The 22,003-nt window shown below is 41.4% G+C and overlaps 1 protein-coding gene across 1 annotated transcript in view; it reads left to right on the forward strand.

Annotated features, from left to right (window-relative positions):
* Positions 1-22,003, forward strand: part of LOC124292534 (regulator of G-protein signaling 22-like) — a 134,752-nt gene that overhangs the window by 69,185 nt on the left and 43,564 nt on the right. The window contains 9 exon segments of the mRNA XM_046729658.1: positions 29-190; positions 325-508; positions 1,022-1,227; positions 1,702-2,086; positions 2,350-2,451; positions 4,608-4,802; positions 5,883-5,966; positions 6,554-6,886; positions 14,123-14,350. Coding sequence (XP_046585614.1) covers positions 29-190; positions 325-508; positions 1,022-1,227; positions 1,702-2,086; positions 2,350-2,451; positions 4,608-4,802; positions 5,883-5,966; positions 6,554-6,886; positions 14,123-14,350 — 1,879 coding nt within the window.

The following is a 22,003-nucleotide window of genomic DNA, read 5'->3' on the forward strand; positions in this document are numbered from 1 at the left end:
TTCTGAGCAATGTTTTGTTTTCCTCTAGCTACTTGGCAAACATGCGTGAGAAGTACCAGCACCCTGGGTCTCCGTATGAGCTGTCCATGGAGTGGAAGATTCTGCTGGGTTTGGTGGAACCGTCCAGCTGGTCTGTAGAGAGACTGTTGTCAATTCAAAACAAGGTGGCAGAGCCTCTTGTGCTCTACTGGTATGTACTCAACATATTTATCGGCATTCAAATATTTTCTTGTAACTGATGCCATATAGTACATAAAGTTTCCCAATTTTAGGTTGTCTTACAATTTTGATTGTATGTTTCATATTTACATACTTAATATCCAGGGCCCCTCGGTACCTCCTGAAGCAGATGGCTCCCTCAAACCCTGATAGATATTACCTGTATCACCATCAGCAGCTTCTAAAGAGGAAGAAAGAAGTCTACCCCAACCCCCCGACTGCTGTCATTCTGCCGCTCAGGCCACGATCATGTATGCCTCGTACCCAACACACAGCAGTTATCACAGAGGTAAGTCTCACACAAGACTCACATCACACCCACCAACATCAGCCATCCTTCAGAGACCACACTCATGTGTGCCACGTACCCAACACACAGCAGTTATCACAGAGGTAAGTCTAACACAAGACTCACATCACACCCACCAACATCAGCCATCCTTCAGAGACCACACTCATGTATGTCTCATTACCAACACACAGCAGTTATCACAGAGGTAAGTCTCACACAAGACTCACATCACACCCACCAACATCAGCCATCCTTCAGAGACCACACTCATGTATGTCTCATACCCAACACACAGCAGTAATCACAGAGGTAAGTCTCACACAAGACTCACATCACACCCACCAACATCAGCCATCCTTCAGAGACCACACTCATGTATGTCTCATACCCAACACACAGCAGTTATCACAGAGGTAAGTCTAACTTCCACAGACTGTATTTGTTCATTCTATCTATGCCTACATCCTATCTGACAGCCATTGATGCACCTATGTATGACACCATGTGCAGGCCCTGGCTCCAGTACTGCCTGAAGTCCTCAGTGCCCCGACCTCGCCACCAGTAGGGCTGAAGAGAGTGTATGCCCGGCCCAGCACTGTCAGTTCCCACAGGGAAAGTGTCAAGACGCACAACAAGAAGCCCAAGGAGCTCCTGTCTCCCCGAATGAAGGTGGACAGAGTCACCTCAGCCAGGGTCCGGACTGCAACTACTGCAAGGTATCGAACTGAAAACAATATTTACTACTGTAAAACAATTAGAGCATATGCTGCAATTTGATTGGTTGAAATAATTTGTTCAATTGGATATGTAAACTTTGTGAAATGGGATTAGTAGCCTGAACCATTTTTCTTGGTGACATTGATATCAATGCTGTCTTGCTATACATTGCTAGTAGTTAGAACACGTGTGGTCATGGAAGCATGCGACGTCCACCATTGGATTTCCATATGTGTATTTTCATACACATGTACATTGATAAACACAAGTCATCAGATTTGTATGTTTGTGGTCGGAACATTTTATGCACAGAAATTGTACTGTTTGCAGCGTGTGGGTTTATTTGTTCCAATTGTATTTCATCATAAATGTAAAAACACAAGTTTTAGCAACATTACTGCCAACAACCCAAATCCTGGCTTTCAAGTGATATGAAACAGAAAATGTTTAACTACCTGTTGCCTGTGTTTCAGAGCTCAGTCAGCTGTTCCCAGACAGAAATCTGCAAAGGCGACAGCAAGTCGTCCAGTGTCTGCTTTGTCCGATTCTTCTGATTCCTGGGAGTCTGCCTCAGTGATGTCTGACCGTCTGTCCCCGCGACACACATCCCGTCCTGTGTCAGGGCGACCTTCCTCCAGCTTGCTGTCCCCAAGACGGACTTCCCGTCCTGTGTCCCCCTCCAACATGCTGTCCCCCACCACCCCAGCACGGCCATCATCTGCTGCTTCTGTGAAGAGTATGTCCACAGTGTCGGAGTTCACTGGTGGCCGGAGAATGGAGGCACTACTTCAGGCACTGCACCATGAGAGGTCATCAGGTGGCTTCTTCAGAAAATTTATTGAGAGAGGTAAAAATAAGGTAAGAAACGGAATATTGTGACTTGATGAGTCAGTTTAGAAAAGTGAAGGCCAGAATCTAAAGACCAAGAGAACAGTCTTGCATTGCTTACAACAATCATTGGAATCTAACACAAAGTTAACACTGTAAATCCTGAATTTTGTGGTGACAGAGAGTTCCAATTATTCTTGCAATATCTATGACAGTATAAAGGAATACATACAGAATACATTAGGACTGAGTATCTAAGTTATTAGCTGGTGTTATTGTTACATTTGTTACAGCTTTGGCTCTCGGCGCTGAACTTCTGGCGGGAAGTGCAGGAATACCACCTTTTGTTCTACACTGATGTCATCGACCACTACATGCTGGAGAAGAAAGCTCATGTAAGTGAAGTGAGAGTGTTGAGGGCACTATGTCAGGAGCTCATGTAAGTGAAGGGAGAGGGTTGAGGGCACTATGTCAGGAGCTCATGTAAGTGAAGTGAGAGGGTTGAGGGCACTATGTCAAGAGCTCATGTAAGTGAAGGGAGAGGGTTGAGGGGCACTATGTCAAGAGCTCATGTAGGTGAAGGGAGAGGGTTGAGGGGCACTATGTCAGGAGCTCATGTAAGTGAAGGGAGAGGGTTGAGGGGCACTATGTCAAGAGCTCATGTAAGTGAAGGGAGAGTGTTGAGGGGCACTATGTCAGGAGCTCATGTAGGTGAAGGGAGAGGGTTGAGGGGCACTATGTCAGGAGCTCATGTAAGTGAAGGGAGAGGGTTGAGGGGCTCATGTCAAGAGAGGCTCATGTAAGTGAAGGAGAGGGCTGAGGGGCACTATGTCAAGAGTCATGTAAGTGAAGGGAGAGGGTTGAGGGGGGGCACCATGTCAAGAGCTCATGTAGGCCTGAGTGAAGGGAGGGAGAAGGGTTGAGGGGAGGGCACTATGTCAGCTCATGTAAGTGTGAAGGAGAGGGTTGAGGGGCACTATGTCAAGAGCTCATGTAGGTGAAGGGAGAGGGTTGAGGGGCACTATGTCAGGAGCTCATGTAAGGTGAAGGAGAGGGCTGAGGGCACCATGTCAGGAGCTCATGTAGGTGAAGGAGAGGGTTGAGGGGCACTATGTCAAGAGCTCATGTAGGTGAAGGGAGAGGGTTGAGGGGCACTATGTCAGGAGCTCATGTAGGTGAAGGGAGAGGGTTGAGGGGCACTATGTCAGGAGCTCATGTAGGTGAAGGGAGAGGGTTGAGGGCACTATGTCAAGAGCTCAGTGAAGGGAGAGGGTGAGGGGCACTATGTGAAGGAGAGGGTTGAGGGGCACTATGTCAAGAGCTCATGTAAGTGAAGGGAGAGGGTTGAGGGCACTATGTCAAGAGCTCATGTAGGTGAAGGAGAGGGTTGAGGGGCACTATGTCAAGAGCTCATGAGGGGTGAAGGGAGAGTCAGGGGCACTCATGTCAAGAGCTCATGAAGGGAAGGGAGAGGGTTGAGGGGGGCAAGAGCTCATGTATGTCAGAGGGGGAGCTCATGTAAGAGTGAGCTCATGGGAAGGGAGAGGGTTGAGGGGCACTATGTCAGGAGCTCATGTAAGTGAAGGGAGAGGGTTGAGGGGCACTATGTCAGGAGCTCATGTAAGTGAAGGGAGAGTGAAGGAGAGGGTTGGGTTGAGGGGCACTATGTCAAGAGCTCATGTAGAGGTGAAGGGGGGAGGGTTGAGGGGCACTATGTCAAGAGCTCATGTAAGTGAAGGGAGAGGGTTGAGGGGCACTATGTCAAGAGCTCATGTAGGTGAAGGGAGAGGTTGAGGGGCACTATGTCAGGAGCTCATGTAAGTGAAGGGAGAGGGTTGAGGGCACTATGTCAAGAGCTCATGTAGGTGAAGGGAGAGGGTTGAGGGGCACTATGTCAGGAGCTCATGTAGGTGAAGGGAGAGGGTTGAGGGGCACTATGTCAAGAGCTCATGTAAGTGAAGGGAGAGGGTTGAGGGGCACTATGTCAAGAGCTCATGTAAGTGAAGGGAGAGGGTTGAGGGGCACTATGTCAAGAGCTCATGTAAGTGAAGGGAGAGGGTTGAGGGGCACTATGTCAAGAGCTCATGTAAGTGAAGGGAGAGGGTTGAGGGGCACTATGTCAAGAGCTCATGTAGGTGAAGGGAGAGGGTTGAGGGGCACTATGTCAAGAGCTCATGTAGGTGAAGGGAGAGGGTTGAGGGGCACTATGTCAGGGGCTCATGTAGTCGGCCCTGTGCAATGAATTGACAGTTGATGGCCAGTTGATGAGTGCTGTGTAGTAGCTGACATGTTCTAATGTGCATGGTTACAGTTAAGGTAAATGCCACTAAATGGCCATGTTCCAGCAGGAGTTGCTTCCCTTTTGCTGCAAGTTTCACCCTTTTATCTTAGTTCTTGGATATGCCAGTGATACAGAATACAGATCACATAGAAATAAACCAGAACATTTTTCAGTTATGATTTGCCTTTGGTGCAATATTTTCATGTTGATAATAAACTGTTGAAGTGTGAGCCGATGAGGTGTTATGGTGTTGTTTCTGTTTATCACCAGGCTGTGTACTCCCAGTATATTGTTCGTGGTGCTATGTATGACATCGGTTGTTCTGGACCAATCAGGGATGAGATATACCGCTGTCTGGACCCTCCATACGAGGAACTATTTGATGCTGCAGAAGAGCACTCCTTGGCGATCCTGTATGACGCCTGGCTATTTAACCTGGATGATGACGTGAAGACATACAGCAAGGTGTGTACACATGCCATACAGACTGTTGTTGAATTCTCTTTGGTCAACAGCCAATGCATACGAAACCATGTAGGCGGATTTGCCAGGGTGTACGAACCGTACACCCTGTCAAATCTGTCACGTGACACTCTACACAGGTTGTGCAAATAACCTTGACCTTATATGGAATGTGTCTGCTAAACGGCTGATCGCTTCAAAATTTTAGAGTATAAACGGAGTAATAAAATTGTTGCCATGATTTCTTATTTGTTTGGGCCAATAGAAATATAAAAAAATTAATTGTTTCTGTATTCCACTTGTCGTTTAAAAAAAAAAATCTGATCATTTTTATGATAAACTGAGCCATCCCAGGTTATCTCCCTTTATGGCTGTTCAGGAAAAATCATGGCGAAATGTTTTGCGTCTCATTCTATCGAAGATTGAATGGTGGTTTTTAAAGATATACTAAATGAAGAGATCTTAAGGGTAATAAATTTGTCACACAGTGTTTTGAAAGGGTGTACGGGACTGTAAGACCCTTGTAAAGTCCGTATTTCCTGAGGTCTGTACACCCTTTCGGTCCGTACACCCTACGTAACTGATAATATGGCTGACAGTGACCTGCTTTACTCACCTGTGTTCTAACCATGAGTAGAAATATTCATTTATCTAAGAGGTTATCAGACAAATTGATGAACACTATTGAATCTATTGAATGCTGAAGGAATGCAGTGAAGGGATGATTCCTCACACTGTTAGAATAGGACTCTCTTGTCCTTTGTATCACTGGAATAAGTTACAAGGTTTCACAACTGCCTACTGGCTCACTCCATGACTAACAGATGAATTCATCTCCATGTTATCTTTGTATTTGTACATCTGGAAACAATCATGTTAGAACAATATCACTAAGATGACAAGATACATCCCGGGGACAATCCAAACACTTGCATATAGTCCAGGAGCATGTACTCGAGGTCGTGACAACCTGATGACTGTCACGGTGGACATAGCAACTGTCTCTCACAGGGACTGCCATAAACACAATTATAATGAGGAGTTTTTAAATTTCATATATTATCTTATGTTTTCTGCCTGTAGGTGGAGCTGATTGATGTGAAGCGCCACCTAGAGACCCGATCTAAGTATGTGCTACACCTACAGAAGCGGGGGCTCATCAAAGAGGTCAGTTGTTGTTTGCTTGGTCCACAGTTTTGGGTTTAAGATCCTCCAGAGCATCATGCATTGAAAGCCATGGTATGTCATCATGTCCTGTCCGTGGAGCATAAAGACTCAAACAACACAAACAATTACCTCTCAAACAACTGATCATTTCCGGACACTGAATTATTTGTTTTCATTCTGATGAATATTTTTCCTCTATTCTCTAAAATGTGAAAGAGTGAAGGTGAAGAACCCCTGAAGATCCGGGTGGTCAGGCTCGCTGACTAGCTTGTAGGCCAATTGTGTAGATGAATGATCATGCTGTAGATCAGTGGATTGTCTGGACCAGACTTGACTATTTATGGACTGCCCCCATGTAGCTGGACTATTGCTGAGTGTGGTGTTAAACAACTAACAAGTTAGGTGAAGAAAAGCCAGTGAGCAAAGGTGTGAAAGTGTATGATGCTAGAGCAGATATTTTATGTGCACTTCTTTTGCTTCATCCCTACCAGGTGAAAAAGGTAGGTGTATTAAAAATATATTATAGATAGGAAATGATAGTGAACAATACCTTATACAAGTGGTGACATCATGCTGATATATTTCAGCGTGTGCTGACCCCTGATGACCCGATGGAAGGCTTCGAGGACCCTGTGTATGATGAAAGTCTGTTAGAGAACATCCCACCAGATTTCCGAGACTACACCCTGGAGAAGCTAATACACAACCGCATTGAGCTGGAACATTTCCGCCAGTTCCTGGCAGACAACTATGCCAGCATGGACCTCATGTGTTGGATGGACATTGAAGCATGGCGGAGAATTACACACTCGGATGAGAAAAAGCGGGATCAGAAAGCCAAGGAGATTAAAACTAAATACCTCAACAAGAAATACTTCTTTGGACCTAACAGTCCTGCAGGGAAGGAGGGTCAAGACAAGGTGAGCTAAGACCTGTTATTATCATTACCATCACCAATATGCAGGTCAAACCATAACTTGATGCAAATATCTATGTTGCTTGGACAAGCCACTGAACCAGTATTTTGGATGTAAGAAATTGAATATTTTATCATCATTCCTGTTTGGAAATCTACATCAAAACAAGAAATTTCAATGGACCAATCAAAATGCTTACAAATGTAGGAGGGTATGGAATCATCCAACTGATGATATTGTTACCTTGACAACATAATGGCACTGTTAACATTTTGGTCATGTGAACAAGGAATCTGATCTCATCAGCAAGCTGTTTAGAAAAGCTTATAAACATTCTAGAAGTTAAACAGTACCTACACACATATTTCTTCTGTTTGTTGATCGTTCATTCATCAAAATATCTCAGCACTATACTTATGATTGTTTGTGAAGAACACATTGATACCTTAACTCTTTCTTCAGTACAATACACAGATGGTTTATCACTCATTTCCAACAAATGCAGTTAAATTGTAATTGATAAGAAGGACAATAAGCAAATGATCCCAACCTCATCCATCATCACCCAGACACACAAAGAAGATCACTGACTATCATGGAGGATAGAACTGTTAACAATAAATGTTCAGGACAAAGATATGATACTTGCTATACGAAGTCCCTTGTTCCCAAAATCCAGTTAATGGACATCTGTGAGGAAAAATGATAATACAGCATGTCCAGTCACCTGTTGACACCTGGTGCCCCAACTGTGTGGCCATGGTACTGCTGGTGTGTATTGTCCAGAACCTACACATGATGTGCTTGCGATAGAATCTGTTTGAGAAACTGATAAACAAAACTGATAAGCTGGACACATAACAGTGGAACAATACTTGTATTAAATACTTAAATTCCTCTCGTTACTGATTCCTGGAATTTGTAAGCATTTTCAACAACACATGCTGGTACAGGCTCAATGCTTATCAATTATTTTCATAGAAGAGGGAGGAAATGGTTTAGATATGTGAAGTTTTCAACAAAGTTTAAGTAAAATTTCTTGTTTGAAGGTTGAAACATGGCAAATAAACAAATAATCACCCACAACAAGGTCATTGCTGGTAATGCACTCTGGGTAAAACATTTCTTGGTAACTGATGTTTTTGGGTGTGGCTAGATGTCTAGCATGTGCTGCAGCTCTATGTTTCCACCATCAGGACCTAGTCTGTCATACAGACCCTCAAACAAATATATCCCATTCAGCCCATGCAAGTCTAGAATGTGTGGCAAGTCTAGATTACCTCAGTTTCTGAAAGTGAAGAAAGTCTCCCAGAGGCGCAGATAAGCTGCATATCCGGGTAAAATACGCATAGCAAATTTCCAATTACGCATTGGAAAATAATTGTTGCGTACCAATTACGCATTTAAAATGTTAGATACGCAAAAAGTTTAAAACAAATGCGTACGGAATATATTTATAAAAATCGCTTGCGTAATGAAAAAGACATCGATTGCTATCAAGTTGTACTGTTAGTATAGGACAAGTGTTGTACTGTCAGTATAGGATGAGTGATCTTTTATGAAAGCATTTCCATTATATTTAAGTTGGTTTTGATTAGGTATGACATAAGGCAGAACATACCTGCTTAGTAAACTTACTCAATGACATAATACTTAGGTGAGTAAAATGACTGAAATACGTGCATATTTGAAAGCAGTAGGTAACGGAAAATGAAATACCCACTCAACATTCGTAATACCCACTCAAAAAAACAAACAGTGGGTACAGTACCCACATGAGCTAAATCTTATCTGGAGCTCTGGTCTCCTGCACTCCTTTTATTATACTTTATGAATACAATTTAGGAACTGGGTTTTATTCCTGTAAAATATGGTCATTTCAAAGACTAGATGTTTGTCTACATAAGAACCCTGTTCAAACAGCCTGCAGTAATGGAGTGTAGGTGAAAACTGATAGAAACTGAAATACATATATGTTTGATTGTTTCAAACAGAAAAACACCAAATTATTGCATTGAGATTTTGATTTAGCTGTTTTATGAAAGATATGGGTAGGATAGAAAACTAAAATATATTTGCTAGTTCAATATTCGGATGTTTTTTTGGGCATAAAGGGGTTATTGGTATAGTAGGACATATTACATGCTGGTTTTACATAAGTGGACGTATGTCAGAAAAATAGCTTTGTACTCTGAACAAGGTGTTTACACAGACTAAACACACAATGCATTCCAGCAGTTCATGTTTTATGGTTACTTCGATTTTATGGAGTTCTTGTTTTCATTTTTTTTTAATCCAACTGGAGCAGTAAGGATAAAACGAACAAGTTTCATTACCTGGCATAACCATTGCTACAGTTCTGCCTTGTGAATATATTTGTTTAAATATTTGCTCCAAAGATTTTGATGTAAATATTTGCAGCAAAGAACAGTTGTACAGGGAAATAGAGTAGCTGTACTTTGTTACAGACAGTACCAGATTGTCATTGTTTATCCTCTACAATCAGCCAAGCATCAATGATATGAGTGCCATGTTAGTGATGGATATCTACAGATGGTGATGAGATAGCAGCCCAATTACATGCATAGTTCTTGTTGATATCATCGCTAGTGACAGATGTCCCTCCCGCCTCTGATGACATGATACGTTGCTATCGCATCTGTCAATGTTAACAACACCATACAGGTGAAGGTATTCACTAACAACATAGCTGTTCTCACCTAAAACCTGCCAGACAGGCACCCTGTCAGTTAAGATGACAGGAGTTACCCCCCTTAGACCATCCCCATGCCTGCCAGTTTTTCTGTTGGTAATTGCCATATCCAGTGTGTGAGGAAATGTGGCCCAGCTGCAGAAACCACCAGTAAGAAAAGGATGTGTTTTCTTTGTAAACATTGGCAACTGGTGTAAATATTTATTCACATAAGAGATTCAAAGTGAAGGAAATAGGTCTTATATACCAGAATGCATGCAATTTTGAACAGTGTTGACAACATGAAATATTTGGCAGTGATATTTCGTTGGGACAAAGTATGTGTGTTCCCCTATATTGTCACCGACTGAGTTGTGGCATTTCCTGAAGCCAGTTACTGACATTTGCTAGAAGAGAAAAACACTTGCTGCTTGATATTTCTGCCAGATCTTTGAGGGATCTTGGAACCAATTTTCGACCCCAAGGAGTCAATGATTACTTGTGTGAATGTTGAGCTTGTTGACATTGGCTTATGTCTCTGTATAAGTTCAGCCAGGCCACTGCAGTTATATTCCATTACCTGACGCTGGTGCCGCAGCCATTCATGTACATTCCTCACTTGGGGAGATGTTGGTGTTTGTTGGAGACAATATATACTCAGGTGTAGGCATGACTATATATGTTCCCAGTCCACGCTTACATTGCGGAGTAAATGTTTTATTGAGACATATGATGATGAAAGTTGTAAATTCTAAATCAGAGACAGTTGTAGGGTTGTTATGATCAATGCAGGTTAACACAGTAAAGGGAGAGCAATCTTTGAAGCTTCCTTCTTGATGAAGTCTTCTCATAAGGATCAGTAGTCTTACAGTGAACACACTCTTGTTCCTTTGTCAGGTAGAGTTGTGGTTAAGTATCATAGATATTTCCCTGTGAGATATGCTATAGATACAAAGCAGTAACTGTACAACAGGTCTGTAAGAGCAGTTGTGGATGGGTCTCCCACCACTTTTTCCACCAATGTTTTGTGATCATCAAATTTTCACAAAGAGAATTTTGCTCAGTCCTCACAGCCACCAGCCATTGTACATTGATACCAAGTATATGCTGTAGAACCAAATTGTCGAGCCATATAAATTATATATTTATATTTAATAAAGTGCTTATTAGTTTTATTCTTGAGCTAAAAAAATCTACATTTGCCACCACACCCTGACAAATATTTACTTATAATTAACAAACAAACTTGCCATGATTATTGCCCATTGTATTCCTACAACATTGTGGTCAGGTCATCATTTTGTAAAAATGGTTCCTACTTGGATAAAAACTAAAAATGAAATGTCAACATCAAGGTTTTAATGTGTTTCTCTTCATCACCTTGACAATATGATATATAAACAATGTTTTCAGTGTTGTTTGGTTTTGTCTGGTAAATAATATTGTTCAGATATTATTTCTTTGAATGTGGGTATTGCCAGGATCTACCTGTAGAGTTCCCCGTCCCTGTTGAACTGATGACACCATGGTGAATATGAGATGTTTTTACATCGCAGCCTACTGAGAAACAAACATGTCAGCCTGGGAACATGGTTGTTGTGAAATGAAGATTCTGTTAGAAACATTTCTCCATAGTCATCACAGTGACGTTTTATATGACTCATGATGATTTGGTCTTTGAGGGATTAATATAACACAATTAAAAAGACATCAAGATCTGCTGGTATCTAGGGACTTCAATACAATATACCAGCAGTTTCCAAACAATTATTAGTAACTAAACTCACCCTGGTACACCATGTACAATATCACAGAAATAATTTAATCGTTCAGTAATTTGATACATCAGCCAACCATTTTGGATTGGCAACAGCTCGCACAAATATTTTAGGAAAGTAAAACTAAAAAAGATGACATCTCACTTTGTGTCACCTGGTAAACAGATGGTAAATAACGTTGTGTTACTAATTGTTGCAGATAAATTGTCCATGAATAGTTTGTTATTTTATTTTTTATACTTTTTGTAAGAGTCAGACACAGAGTGTGTTATATATGTTAATACGCTATGTTAAGAAGAAACACAGCAAAAAGGCCCAGTGGCCATTAATATTAATTCTACACTTATACGAAAGTATATCAGTCACACCAATCGAAACTGCTCTCTGCTGGAGGCCTGTGGCTCTTAGCTGCATTCCATATCTGGGTGATGGTCATGTCTCACATTAAGTTTGAAGACTGATAATAACTAGATCTACCTTGTGCCGATATTTTGTATAGTTTTGGTGTGGTTGCCAGCTGTAGGTCCCCAGATGCCTGTGGTTGCCATGGGACCTAATGGTCAGAGTCTGCAGTGACTTGCTTGTGGGTCACTGTATCCTGCCTGCACGGACAGATGCTCATGCTATCAGTCACTGGGTTTCCTGGTCAGGACTCCATTGTTTGCTCACTGCTGTCATAGAGCCAGAATATTGCGGAGTGTGGAGTTAAACCAACAAACACAGATATAGTCCTGGCTTTATTGGCTCTGTTGGTATTGTGATCTCATGTCATGCCACATTATCCCTCATCAATCCATCGTCCATCATCCTTCCGTTTTCAACATCTCCCCTGAAACGGCAAGGCCAATAATGATTCTTAAATTGTGCATAGGTAATCCTAGCAATGATCTCTTTACCTTTTGCTCACAGATTCTTAGCCAATTTATACAGACATTATAGAAATATTGTTTTGCAGTATATGGTTTTACAAATTTGTATTTTAGACTGTACATAGGCCAGTGATTTCCTGCTTCTGAAGCCACAGGTTATGCTGGTGACATGCACAGACTGTATCATCCAAGTACAAGTGTCTCTACACTTTGCCTGAAGAACATCAATCTGATGTTAAGCATGATGACCATTATTTAAATGCTATTTTGTCTGCCTGCTCAGAGATGTATTCTTGTATCTCGGTGTAAACTGATATAATCAACTACATTACACAGTCAGTGCAGATAATATGTGTGTATTTGAATTTGGTAATTTTTTCCATCTCTTTTTTTTGTTCAAGGTAATAAATACTCAATAATGTTTTAAAGGTGAAAAACACTAGTGAACATGAGTTTCTGAGTCTTGTGATTCTAACTTGTTCATTGTTTAGTTTTCATAGTTTTCATGACTAAGTTGTGTATTTACTTTGAGTTCCCATGTGAAACTAAATGCTCTGTAAGCATTCTGTAAAGTATCTGTTAATCAAAATCGCTTGATTCAACTTGGAAGTTTCCTAAGTATGTTAATTTCATTTTCGTGATGATTTTCAAAATGACTTGAGTGATGCTGAAATTTTTCTGTAAAATTCCCCAAAGTTTGAGAATTCCTGACAGTGATTACCAGCTGTTGACAATAGAGAAAAAAACCTGTTCTGGCTGGAGACCAGCAGCTGTAGAGTTTCTGTCCAAACACAAGATTTCCTGCTGGAAGACGCTTGGTGTTAACATGAGCAACAGTTGTGCATGCACCACACGGCACACTTCCAATACAGGCAGCCCGCTTTTTGGACTTACAATAACAATGAGGATCCCCTTCCATCTCGACACATTGAACAACAGGGTGGAGAGGACTGGCTGCACTATCACGTCATCTCAGTCTTACACAAACACACTTAATAGCATGGGAAAACTTTACTAACATCCACACTGAAAAAATAGAAGATTCTGAAAAAAGGAACGATAATTCAAATGATAGCATTGATTCAACAGATGTAGATTCCAAGATGAAAACCATGATTGTTCCAGTTAGATATAATGTGCTGGAAACAAATACCAATAAGATGTAGGGCCAAAATGGAATGGTGTACATGTCTTCAATGTTCTTGTTTTTATAACTGGAGATGGTGTGTAGTTTTACAACTTCACAAAGAATCCTGAGTTGAATCCTTGGCTATTGTTTGACAGTTATGATTGATTATTCTTCCAATCAGCTGTGCATTCTGAGTGAGAAGGTAAGTATGATGAATGTGTCACTGCATGTAGTTGAAGACACACCATCAGACACTGCTTGTAATGTCTTTGTTCACCCTAGATCCGTTCGGTCCACTCATGATTGTATTAGTACAAACCACTTTTATTTTTAGAAAATAACCAGTTATAACCTCCAAGTTTGAACTGTTATAGAAATATTCCCAATTTGTGAAAGTATAAAACCATTTTAGGTGATTCCAGTATGCGGAATGGTCATTCCAAAGTCATTTAAACATCATTAGCAGAACGTCTTGTGTTCAGTAGAACACCTTGAGGGTCATGATGAACGTGATGAACATTTGTCATCAGCCAGGTCATTAATCCCAGATGAGGAAGCCATTTGAAACATGATATGTAATGACCATAAAATCATCAAAATCATTTGTGAGTAATTATTTGTGAGTAATTATTTGTCAGTAATTATTTGTCAGTAATCATTCCTCCTTCACGACTGTTGGTGAAGTATAAACATACATTTTTGTCCATATGACTGAAACAGTGTGCAGAATTGTGTTGGATGGCTGAGTTAACTGCTGTGTGTTTGTTGCAGGTGATGGCTGCAGGAGGGGGATGGGGCAAGCTGCTGGATGACCGACCCCCCAACTCTGTACTCCTCGAGGCACAGAAGTATGTTAGGGAACGTCTGGAGAGAAAATGGCTGCCTCTGTTCCTGGTGACACCAGAGTTCGAGGACAGACAGCGACCGCGCACTGGCATGGATGATGTAGTTGATGACGTCCTGGTTCAGAAGCGGAGACGCTCTCAGGCCCTGTCGAAGGTAGAGTTCAGGCTAATGTGCTGACCTTTCAATAGGCCATGTACCCCTCACACCCGCCCATGCAGCTCATGCACAATAATGGTAAAGTTGTCTCCCTTGGATTACCAAAACAAACATTGATTGCTAAAAGAATGCTGAGGATAAGAAAAGGATTTTTTTTTAAAAAAGGATTTTGGGAAGGTGGACGTTATTTCTCTCAAATAAATATTTTTCTTGAGGAAAGCCTAGTCCTCATAGCTCATGTACACATCTAAATGGAAACAGATTCCAAACTTATACTTTTGACATTTTACTGGGTGTTTTTTAGAGAAGATTTTGTTTGTTCGCTTTACACTTTGTTGCAAGACCTCACAAATATCTATAATCAACTGTAACTATTCATAAACACCAACCAAGAATTCTTTAAACAGGTGTATTCTTTTAGAACAAACAAGAGAATGCTTTATCATTGCCTTTGGAAAGATAGGTAAGGTGAATGTGTCATTGTCCAGTTGGAACACACAGCTATTGTGTAAGCACAATGGATATGAAACCAAGTCAACAACTATTTGTTCCATGATGCCATATTGCAGGCACCGATTGCCAGTTATCAACCCAGTACTGACTTTCATTTTGAAGGCAAACAAATAATTTTATTGATTTTTCAGGTGAGATTTGATTAATATTTCAAAACAAATACTCGAATATGATGTTTATTTCTTCCTACTGCCAAAGATATCAGGCATTATAATCATTCCTAGAAGAAGTACTACCCTTTAATAGATCCACTGGATTAAAGGTTAAATACGGAATACGTCACTACACATGAAGATGTACATGATCAAGTTAAAGCTCCATGTCATTGTATGGCAACCTCACAATGATCTCATGCATAGAATGTCACTCTGAGGAACCTGTAAAATAACTGCACAACATACTAACAGCATTGTTCACATGCTTAACTTTGGATAGTGGCCACGTTTTGTCATAAACAGTATTGTATATTAAAGACATTTTATGCAACAGACAACAAAACAACATGCCACTGTACCTACAGAACATCCGTGGTCTTATAAGTGGGTGGATGCCCAGTGTAGACCATCTAATCATAGCTGTCTACTAAATTAGGAAACTATCTGCTAGTAATGATGGTAGCATGTGATATTGCCTGTTTATCAAACTTGTTTATGACAATGCTTTGAAGAAGATTCAGTCCAGATTAATCAGGCAGTTCATCATAATGAGGGGAAAGTGGCCTCCTATCTATGTCACTACAGCAGCAGGTGAGGGGATGCTAGCAGAATGTATCATTCAGCATCACATGCATGGAACCGTCATCTTGGCACTAGCGGTTTCTAGCCATCTACATTGTTTACTGAATAAAACACTCTATAATGGACTGATATTGAATGTACCTACATCTTAGAAGGTTTACATAATGTGTATATGTGTATATGTATATCTCTTACAAGGAGTTATGTTATATATTGTTACACAGTATCCTGAAGTGTGATGCAGATATAAACAAATATGGAGTCCTTTGCTTGACAAAACTTTGATATTTGTTAAACATGCTTGACAGATTATTTTCATGCAGTCTTTTCATTATGGTCTCCTAGTGATGACATGCATGCAGAGAGCTGAGCCGAAAGAAGTGGAGAGAAATGTTTGAACACATGTACAAGTTGTTAATGTGTTCGGTATTCATAAGCGCAATGATGGACATGAACACAGCTGACGTAAACGCACTGAGTACGTTCTGTGTTCTCCTCCCTTTAGTCAGCTTTGTTATTGTTTGAGGTGCATATTGCATCCAGCCCTTGAAGATAAACACCCAAACACCTATAAAGATAATCAGAGCAGCATAAAGCTTGCCTAATTGTCTTTTATCTTGAGCTGTTTCTCCATCAGAAGATCCCACGGCACTGCCCCTGGCTCATTAAAATGTTGGTGATTCCCAGCTCTGCAGCAAACGGCGTGCAGCGTCAGTAAGCTGATGGAAACATCACAGTCACACTTTCATACTCCCCGCAACTAAACTGTACACGAACATTATTTGTGAAAGGGTTATCTTTTAAAAATGGACGTGGATATTTATTGTTCTTCTATTTGTATTATATTATGACCATTATGAATAAGCCTTGTGGATCTTTTGCCAGCTCCCAGTTTAACGTTCTTCAGACCATGTGTTTATTTTCATATGTGAATAATTTCCCTGACAAATATTTTCATTTCCTTTTGTCAAAAGATATGTTCGTTGATAAAATGCCTTCTTTTGAAGTTGGAAAAAATATCTGGTAGAACCCTGGATTTCCTTTTGAAAAACAGGAAATATTTAAAGATGGGTGTTACGACTAGTTGTCCTTTATGTTGGAATAAATATTTGTCTTGTTGTCACTACCATCTCATATGCTTATAAACATAGTTTATTGTTTAGAATAGCACAGTCCATTATATACCAATGTAAGATGTACTAATATGCTACTACATAATTTAATTTTTGTTGTTTGGGTATGGCTCCAGTTAGTTCCCATGTACTTTCAAGTCTCTCTATTCCAGCCAAAAACAATTAATATCAAACTTGGTTACTATTGGCAAAGTGTTGACACAGAGTTTAGCAGCCAATTCTTCTAAGGAGTTTTGATGACTTCACTCCAAATACCCCTATTTGACAATATAGCAGAAATAACATACACCTGAAAGTGAAAGAATTTCTTTTTGTCTTATCCAATGTTTCAGTGAATGCTGGTGTGATAGTACCCTTGCTCTAGGCTGTACTGAAGGCTAAGCCCATGGATGTATATAGTATTTCTATACTTTAAAGAGCCAAGTCTAGATAAATGGACATCAGTCTCTTAGAGGCATATTTATATTTTTGTAGAAATTATTTTAAACACTATTACTGATTTCCTTGGAGACTTGTGCAAGTTTAGTGCAATAGTTCCTTGAGGCAATCTGTGGGTATCCATGATGCAGTGTTTTGTATGTTTGGTTGACTGGAACAAGTGTTTCTGTAAGAACATGTATTGGAGAATGAACGGCACTTTGCCGTCATACAACAGACATTTCTTTGTACACATGAGGAGATGCCTTGTGCTGAAGCAGGGATGGGTACCCTGACAACTCTCTGGGGTCCCATCACTAACACCAAGTCAATCTTCGCTTCATGATGCTTCAAACCCCTGACATATCAGACAATCTCAGCACTGTAAACCCCTGACATATCAGACAATCACAGCACTGTAAACCCCTGACATATTAGACAATCACAGCACTGTAAACCCCTGACATATCAGACAATCAAAGCACTGTAAACCCCTGACATATCAGACAATCACAGCACTGTAAACACCTGACATATCAGACAATCTCAGCCATCTAAACCCCTGACATATCAGACAATCACAGTACTGTAAACCCCTGACATATCAGACAACCTCAGCACTGTAAACCCCTGACATATCAGACAATCACAGCACTGTAAACCCCTGACATATCTGACAATCACAGCACTGTAAACCCCTGACGTATCAGACAATCAAAGCACTGTAAACCCCTGACATATCAGACAATCACAGCACTGTAAACCCCTGACATATCAGACAATCTCAGCCATCTAAACCCCTGACATATCAGACAATTGCAGCACTGTAAACCCCTGACATATCAGACAATCACAGCACTATAAACCCCTGACATATCAGACAATCACAGCACTATAAACCCCTGACATATCAGACAATCACAGTACTGTTAACCCTTGACGTATCAGACAATCAAAGCACTGTAAACCCTGACATATCAGACAATCACAGCACTGTAAACCCCTCATATATCAGACAATCACAGCACTGTAAACCCCTGACATATTAGACAATCACAGCACTGTAAACCCCTGACATATTAGACAATCACAGCACTGTTAACCCCTGACATATCAGACAATCACAGCACTGTAAACCCCTGACATATTAGACAATCACAGCACTGTAAACCCCTGACGTATCAGACAATCACAGCACTGTAAACCCCTGACATATCAGACAATCACAGTACTGTAAACCCCTGACATATCAGACAACCTCAGCACTGTAAACCCCTGACATATCAGACAATCTCAGCACTGTAAACCCCTGACATATCAGACAACCTCAGCACTGTAAACCCCTGACATATCAGACAATCGCAGCACTGTAAACACCTGACATATCAGACAACCTCAGCACTGTAAACCCCTGACATATCAGACAATCACAGCACTGTAAACCCCTGACATATCAGACAACCTCAGCACTGTAAACCCCTGACATATCAGACAATTGCAGTACTGTAAACCCCTGACATATCAGACAATCTCAGCACTGTAAACCCCTGACGTATCAGACAATCACAGCACTGTAAACCCCTGACATATCAGACAATCACAGTACTGTAAACCCCTGACATATCAGACAATTGCAGCACTGTAAACCCCTGACATATCAGACAATCTCAGCACTGTAAACCCCTGACATATCAGACAACCTCAGCACTGTAAACCCCTGACATATCAGACAATTGCAGCACTGTAAACCCCTGACATATCAGACAATCTCAACACTGTAAACCTTTGACATATCAGACAATCACAGCACTGTAAACCCCTGACATATCAGACATTCGCAGCCATCTAAACCCTGACATCCACTCAGGCTGGATCTGTGTTTACAGCCATTCAGAAGGGGCTGCTCAAAATGGCAGTGAAAATGGTTGGAATTTTGATCAGACAAGTGTTGGTGTACACATGTGATCCTGGGAATAATGAAGATTGTAACACTTGTGTGGATCTGCGGAGCATTTCCGTTCTGTGCAGTCTGTGGCGCTGCTCCTGGAACAACCTGGTTGTCCTCCTTGGGCCAAACTCTGTGTGTTTAAATACACATGCTGTTCAGTGGAGGGGCAGCGCCAGGAGCTATCACCCACGCCCTTGTAACACTCACACATGTGCGGAGTCATAATGGCCAAAATACAGGCACACCTCTTTGATGTTCAAACATGTTGACTGTTGAACTTACCTCAACATACACACCTACTCCTTTAGCATTCCATCATGGGCATAATGTAACCAGTGCATTTTCATGTACAAAAAAGTGACCTGCATTTATACTATGCATCTTGACACTCAGTCATGGGACCTGAATACAACCATGCATCTTGACACTTAGTCATGGGACCTGAATACAACCATGCATCTTGACACTCAGTCATGGGACCTGAATACAACCATGCATCTTGACACTCAGTCATGGGACCTGAATACAACCATGCATCTTGACACTTAGTCATGGGACCTGAATACAACCATGCATCTTGACACTCAGTCATGGGACCTGAATACAACCATACGTCTTGACACTCAGTCATGGGACCTGAATACAACCATGCATCTTGACACTCAGTCATGGGACCTGAATACAACCATGCATCTTGACACTCAGTCATGGGACCTGAATACAACCATGCATCTTGACACTTAGTCATGGGACCTGAATACAACCATGCATCTTGACACTCAGTCATGGGACCTGAATACAACCATACGTCTTGACACTTAGTCATGGGACCTGAATACAACCATCCATCTTGACACTTAGTCATGGGACCTGAATACAACCATGCATCTTGACACTTAGTCAGGGGACCTGAATACAACCATGCATCTTGACACTTAGTCATGGGACCTGAATACAACCATACATCTTGACACTCAGTCAGGGGACCTGAATACAACCATACATCTTGACACTTAGTCATGGGACCTGAATACAACCATCCATCTTGACACTCAGTCAGGGGACCTGAATACAACCATGCATCTTGACACTCAGTCATGGGACCTGAATACAACCATGCATCTTGACACTTAGTCATGGGACCTGAATACAACCATGTATGAATACAACCATGCATCTTGGATACTCAGTTGAAACTCAGTCATGGGACCTGAATACAACCATGCATCTTGACAATCAGTCATCGGACCTGAATACAACCATGAATCTTGACACTCAGTCATGGGACCTGAATACAACCATACATCTTGACACTCAGTCATGGGACCTGAATACAACCATGCATCTTGACACTCAGTCATGGGACCTGAATACAACCATACATCTTGACACTCAGTCATGGGACCTGAATACAACCATGCATCTTGACACTCAGTCATGGGACCTGAATACAACCATGCATCTTGACACTCAGTCATGGGACCTGAATACAACCATGCATCTTGACACTTAGTCATGGGACCTGAATACAACCATGTATGTTGAAACTCAGTCATGGGACCTGAATACAACCATGCATCTTGACAATCAGTCATCGGACCTGAATACAACCATGAATCTTGACACTCAGTCATGGGACCTGAATACAACCATACATCTTGACACTCAGTCATGGGACCTGAATACAACCATGCATCTTGACACTCAGTCATGGGACCTGAATACAACCATACATCTTGACACTCAGTCATGGGACCTGAATACAACCATGCATCTTGATACTCAGTCATGGGACCTGAATACAACCATGCATCTTGATACTCAGTCATGGGACCTGAATACAACCATGCATCTTGACACTTAGTCATGGGATCTGAATACAACCATGCATCTTGATACTCAGTCATGGGACCTGAATACAATCATGGGACCTGAATACAACCATGCATCTTGACACTTAGTCATGGGACCTGAATACAATCATGGGACCTGAATACCATCATGGGACCCGAATACAACCATGCATCTTGACACTCAGTCAGGGGACCTGCATACAATCATGCATCTTGACACTCAGTCATGAGACCTGAATGCAACCATGCATCTTGACACTCAGTCATGGGACCTGAATACAACCATATGTCTTGACACTTAGTCATGGGACCTGAATACAACCATGAATCTTGACACTTAGTCATGGGACCTGAATACAACCATACATCTTGACATTTAGTCATGGGACCTGAATACAACCATGCATCTTGACACTTAGTCATTGGACCTGAATAAAACTTTGCATTTTGATGCTCAGTCATGGGACCTGAATACAACCATGCATCTTGATACTCAGTCATGGGACCTGAATACAACCATGCATCTTGACACTCAGTCATGGGACCTGAATACAACCATACATCTTGACACTTAGTCATGGGACCTGAATACAACCATGCATCTTGACACTTAGTCATGGGACCTGAATACAACCATGCATCTTGATACTCAGTCATGGGACCTGAATACAACCATACATCTTGACACTTAGTCATCGGACCTGAATACAACCAAGCATCTTGATACTCAGTCATGGGACCTGCATACAACTATACATCTTGACACTCAGTCATCGGACCTGAATACAACCATGCATCTTGATACTCAGTCATGGGACCTGAATACAACCATACATCTTGACACTTAGTCATGGGATCTGAATGCAACCATGCATCTTGATACTCAGTCATGGGACCTGAATACAATCATGGGACCTGAATACAACCATGCATCTTGACACTTAGTCTGGGGACCTGAATACAATCATGGGACCTGAATACCATCATGGGACCCGAATACAACCATGCATCTTGACACTCAGTCAGGGGACCTGCATACAATCATGCAT

This window comes from Haliotis rubra, unplaced genomic scaffold (assembly GCF_003918875.1).
Source record: "Haliotis rubra isolate DU_JTF1 unplaced genomic scaffold, ASM391887v1 Scf52, whole genome shotgun sequence".
Taxonomy (NCBI): domain Eukaryota; kingdom Metazoa; phylum Mollusca; class Gastropoda; order Lepetellida; family Haliotidae; genus Haliotis; species Haliotis rubra.